Source organism: Eptesicus fuscus, chromosome 2 (assembly GCF_027574615.1).
Source record: "Eptesicus fuscus isolate TK198812 chromosome 2, DD_ASM_mEF_20220401, whole genome shotgun sequence".
Taxonomy (NCBI): domain Eukaryota; kingdom Metazoa; phylum Chordata; class Mammalia; order Chiroptera; family Vespertilionidae; genus Eptesicus; species Eptesicus fuscus.
In genome coordinates, this window is record NC_072474.1 from 18,617,968 (window position 1) to 18,623,766 (window position 5,799).

Consider the following 5,799-nt stretch of genomic DNA (forward strand, 5'->3'; position numbering starts at 1 on the left):
TGGGGGGACAAGGGCAAGTGCCGGGGGGGTAGGGGAGGCCGGGGGGAGGTCAGTGAGGAAATAAAAAAAAAAAAAAGGAGACATATGTACTACTATTTGTAACACCTTAAACAATAAAATAAAATAAAATGTCATATTTCCTTTTTCCAAATATAACAATATATGTTCACTGGAAACATTTTAGAAAATACAGGATATGCATAAATAAAGAAAAAGTACCCATAGTTGGGTTTGAAACATGGCGGACGACGTGGACCAGCAACAAACTACCAACACTGTAGAAGAGCCCCTGGATCTTATCAGGCTCAGCCTGGATGAGCGAATTTATGTGAAAATGAGAAATGACAGAGAGCTTCAAGGTAGATTACATGCTTATGATCAAAATTTAAACATGATATTGGGAGATATGGAAGAAACTGTGACTATGATAGAAATTGATGAAGAAACATATGAAGAGATATATAAATCAACAAAACGGGATATTCCAATGCTTTTGTCCGGAGACATGGTGTTGTGCTAGTTGCCCCTCCATTGAGACTGGTTGAAAGAAAGAATATATCCTGTGTGGAAATTAGGAGACTTTATATGATTGCGTCTTTAAAGGCAGAAGATATTCAAAAGAGAAACCTGTGTTTATTTTGATATTAAGAAATGACCAAGGATTCTTCTGCTCCTGAAATGAGTTTATTTGCACATAACTCACAAATTATTAAGCTAAATGGCACTTTTATTTTTCTCCAACCCTTCCAATAAATGTGATCACCAAAACGCAGCCCTCTTTTTTAGGAGTTGATTTGCTCCATTGCTTTTTCCAGACAACTTCTTATTTTTTAAATTTAAATTAAATTTGATGTTTTCTTTATAAAATAAAAGCACCTATAGTCATACTATTCTGACATATTTTTTCAATATATATTTTTCAATGTACTTTTTCTAATAATTTTGTCTATACATTTAAAAAATAATAGGTCTTAAGATTCTATTCATATTAATATTTTATTGAGATACCAACCTCAAGTAATATCTATACCAATATGCTCCTTATGGTATATAAAATTGTCACCTAGCCTTAGCTAGTTTGGCTCAGTGGATAGAACGTCGGCCTGCAGACTGAAGGGTCCCGGGTTCGATTCTGGTCAAGGGCACATGCCTGGGTTGCAGACTCAATCCCCAGGAGAGGGCATGCAGGAGGCAGCCAATCAATGATCCTCTCTCATCATTGATGTTTCTATCTCTCTCTCCCTCTTCCTTCCTCTCTGAAATCAATGAAAATATTAAAATAAATAAATAAAATAAATTTGTCACCTGAAAGAAGAAACTGGCACAGGAGAATATCATGAATAAATGTATGAAATAAATGTGTGAATAAAGCAATAATGAGTTAGGCACAGAAATATCATCTACATTTTCATAGATGAAAATTTTAAATATATATATTTAAATACCTACATATATACATATATACATATATACTATATACATATATACACATATATACATATATATACATATATATGTATAGAGAGCACCTGGGAAGGCACAGGGGCATTTCTTTAATTATTGTCAGCTGAATCCAGTGGTGTTGGCAGAGCCACGTCCTGGAAAAATGCTTTGCCAGAGGCAGGAGTGTTATCAGCTTGACCTTCAGCCCAGGTGCCAGGGGGTGGGTTTTGTTATTTAAATCCAGCCAAGTGCCAGGAATGAATATGATCTGGGCCCACCCAAGAACGTGCACAATCTCCTTTGTCTTGACTTTTAGTAAAACTTCCTGGTTTTTGCTGTATAAAATAAACACTCTGTATTGGGTCTGGGTCCCTGTCTCTCCATCAGAGGACAGTGGTCCCACCTGGCCCCAGCTTTTTCCTTCCATCTTTGTGTCTGTCTCTTCCTTTTATTTTCTCAATCCCCAGCAACCACTACTCAGGAACCAGATCGCTCTCTAGATGCGCTGGACTCGGAGAAGAGAGAAATATTTACATATACGTGTGTGTATATATATATATTCAATAGCTCCTCAAAGTTCATATATTGAGCATTGACTAAAGACCTCAAGGAATCAAGTTTTAAACTACACTGTTCCCAGTGTCCCCTGGGGAAGAATCTTGAGACAGCAGAATCATCCTCAGGTTTAGTATCAGAGATTGCTACATTAAGAAGACATGATTTGGATTCCAGCTCAGAGGAAACCAGATTAGCATCTTCAATGGTCTCTCTTAAGATTCTGGACACTAGTCCAATGTCATTTCTCTAGTTAATAATTAATTCTTTTCTGAACATAACCTGGCCTATAATTTTAAAAGAAATTATTAGAGGTTTTTTTTTTACCTGACTCAGTGAAAGTCATTTTGATTCAATGTTACTTTCATAATATTATCTGATATGTCTGAGGGATAATTATGTTTTATAGTTATAGAAGTTAACAAGGCTACAACATAAAATGGTTTAAATTAAGGTGATATAAAATACAGAGAAAAGCCACTGACCAGTAAAAATAGTCTGTGATGGAAATGTCTTGCAGTACAAATCAGTTATATCAAAGGAAGAAAATGCACATTAATCCCTTCATAATGGAATTTCTAGACAGTTTATTCAATCACCCTGTGGCATCATATGATATGAAATACTAGTATGACCTAAAATGTTGAATTCACAATAAACTAAGTTTAAAATCTTAAAATAATGCAAGCATTTAATTTGTTTAGTCAAAATGATAATTAATGTTGGTCGATCATTCATTTTGTATAAAATGGTGATCAATTCTCACGCGCTACAACACGTGTGGCTTAGGGGGTGAGGAAGGACAAAGGTTTGGGTGCAGCTCTGACCCCTCTTCCCAGTGAGCACACCTGCCCCTGCCTGTCTAGTGACACCTCCAACTTAGGGTATTGAAGCTGAACTTGTTATCTTTTTCAAAAACCCTCTCTGCCTTCCCATCTTCATCAATGGTATCACCATCCTTAGTTTCCCAGACAACAACAAAATAAGACCTTCTCAGTTCCTCCTCTGAATGCTGTTTTCCCAACTCTCCACCTCCCATTCTGTCATTCTACCCATGAACCTAAGAATCAGCAAGCTTACTGATTCTACCTCATAAATGTTCCTCAAATCCAGATACTCCTCATCTCACCTTCACGCTCATGGCCTCTTCCACAGCCTTTGGTCAGTTCCTCGTTGTCTGTGAACTCATCAACTGCAACAGCCTCTAAATGACTCACTGTCTGAGGACCTCCTCAGTTCACACCTCACTCTGCCCATAGAGCTGTTTTGTACAAAAAGAGATCTCATTGTGGGAAATCTTTGTAAAAACTTCTGTTAGCTCCCTGTTGCTACTTGGCATAATATATCAAGACCTTCATCATTTGACTGCAGTCTATCTGATCAGTTTCATGTTCTGCATGAAGTCTGCTCTTTACATTTGTAGGGCCTGGCCAAGAGTAGAAATGGAGGCCCATATACCATATACATGAAGATAAAAACTTACAAATCAAGCTTACAAAATGTTAAATAGGTTCAAACCTTCTATGTCAACTGCTTAAAGGACATGGAGACTGGAGTAAATATAACTGCTTAAAGGACATGGAGACCTGGGATAAATTTAGAATTCTTAAACTCCTCCAAGGCTCACATGGGAACCAGCAGCACAGGAAGGCTCTGGGCCACCAGCCTGTACCCTACTCTCTTTTCTTCCACTCCTAATTTCCCTCCATGAAGAGTCTTGTGAGCAGGCTGCGGACACCCCTAGCTGAGGTCAGAGCTCAACCACATACCTCTGGCCAAGTGACACCATCTAAAGAGCAGGACCCATCACAAGGGCCCCTGTTGCTCAAGTATAAGGACAATACCAGTACATGGGTTTGAACTTCATGGGTCTACTTATATACAGTCTTTTCCCCCCACAAATACTGTAAATGCATTTTCTCTTATTATTTTCTTAATAATATTTGCTTTTCTCTGGCTTACTTTGTTAAGAATACAGTATATAATACATATAACATACAAAATATGTTAATCAACAGTTTATGTTCTTTGTAAGGTTTCTGGTTAACAGTAGGACATAGGTAGTTAAGATTTTGGAGAGTCGCCCAGCCGATGTGGCTCATTATTTGAGCTTTTACCTATGAACCAAGAGATCATGGTTCCATTCCTGGTCAGGGCACATGCCCAGGTAGCAAGCTCAATCCCCAGAAGGGGTTGTGCAGGAGGCAGCCAATCAATGATTCTCTCTCATCATTGATGCTTCTTTCCCTCTCCCTTCTTCTCTGAAATCAATAAAAATATATATATATTAAAAAATATTTTGGGTAGTCAAAAGTTATACATTGATTTTTGACTGTGTGGAGGCACCTGATCCCCACATTGTTCAAAGGTCAACTGTACTATTGCCCAGCACATCACACACATCAGCAACACAGAATGTCTCCTGGCTTCTGGAATATATGAGGTCTTTTCACCTCTTCTTGTCTGAATAAGCTTTATGTAAAGTTTTTTCTCAGGGAAGTCAGACATATTTTTTGTAGTTCCTTTTATATTTCTAACACTTTCCCTAGTTGACTCTGAGACCTTGACTATTCCCTCCTCTTGTTTGAATGTCCCAAATATATAGCAATGCCAGGTATGTAGTACCCTTGATAACAGTGTGATAAATGAATGAACAAATTAATTAATGAATCAATAACTTCTATCCCTATCTCTAGCCCATCATTGTTTTTCTCCTACTCAACTTCCATTCTCATTTTTGGATTTCTAAATCCATCAGGAGTTCCAGAAGGAAAAATAAAATAAAACTCTACTCCATTGATGGGGTAAAACAGGCTCTTTACACAAGGACATGGAGGCAAGGGAAACAAGAAACAGTAAATGAGGGATCTACATCCTGAAGAATTATATTGTCACTAGTAGCTCTGTGCACAAATCTGTGTGCCAGTAGCTCTCTGTGGGGCCTGGCTGCTCTGCGCCCGCTGCCCAGAGGCCCATATGCGGCCGGGAGTGGAACGCTTGCCTTATTGCCGTGGCGATGAAGCAAGCATTCCACCAGGCCACTCACGCTGCCCACTCTCAGAGGCCTCCCCCCCACCCCCCCAGGACCGGGGGACTCTGGCAGGCTGAGAGGACTGGGCGCCGCCATCTTGTGGCTATGGGCGCTGCCATCTTTGTGAGTGATGGTTAATTTGCATGTTACCCTTTTATTAGATAGGATAACATATTATTCTTAATTATCTTATAGGATTAATTCTAGAATGGGGTAGACTAAAATGATTACTTTCATTCTCCTTATTATTTTTTCTACAATATCCCTAATAGTTTGTAAAGTGTTTGTTCTAAATTAACAGCATGACATGGCATAATACGATGGTGTGTAGCTTTCCACATTTAGAAAATGGAAGTGATAACAGAACCTTCCTACTTACCTCAGAAGGTCAGTGTAAGGATTAAGAGGGTCTATACCATCTTAGAACATTGCCCAATACACATAAATGTTACCTAATTTTATTTTCCTAAAATTTCTAATTATTTCTTAATTTCTTTTTTTCTCTTTCCCTCTCTTTTTCTCTCTCTCCCCTTCTCTTACTCCTTCCCATCTTCCTTCCTTCTTTCCTCCCATCCTTCCTCCTTTCCTTCCTTCCTTCCTTTCTTCTTTTCTTCCTAAGAGAGTAGATCATAAAACTCATCACAAAATATTTTGTAATGTATGAGGTGATGTATGTTAACTAAATTTATTGTAATGATCATTTCACAATATATATACACTAGAGGTCCAGTGCACAAAATTAGTGCACGGGGGCGGGGGGCCTCAGCCCA

General features: G+C 38.5%; 1 protein-coding gene across 1 annotated transcript; it reads left to right on the forward strand.

The window, feature by feature from the left end:
- The first annotated feature begins 235 nt into the window (after positions 1-235).
- LOC103292650 (U6 snRNA-associated Sm-like protein LSm3) lies at positions 236-520 on the forward strand. Its single transcript, XM_054722676.1, has one exon. It carries the CDS (start codon positions 239-241, stop codon positions 518-520), a length of 282 nt encoding a protein of 93 aa, XP_054578651.1. The 5' UTR covers positions 236-238.
- The last annotated feature ends 5,279 nt before the right edge of the window (positions 521-5,799 follow it).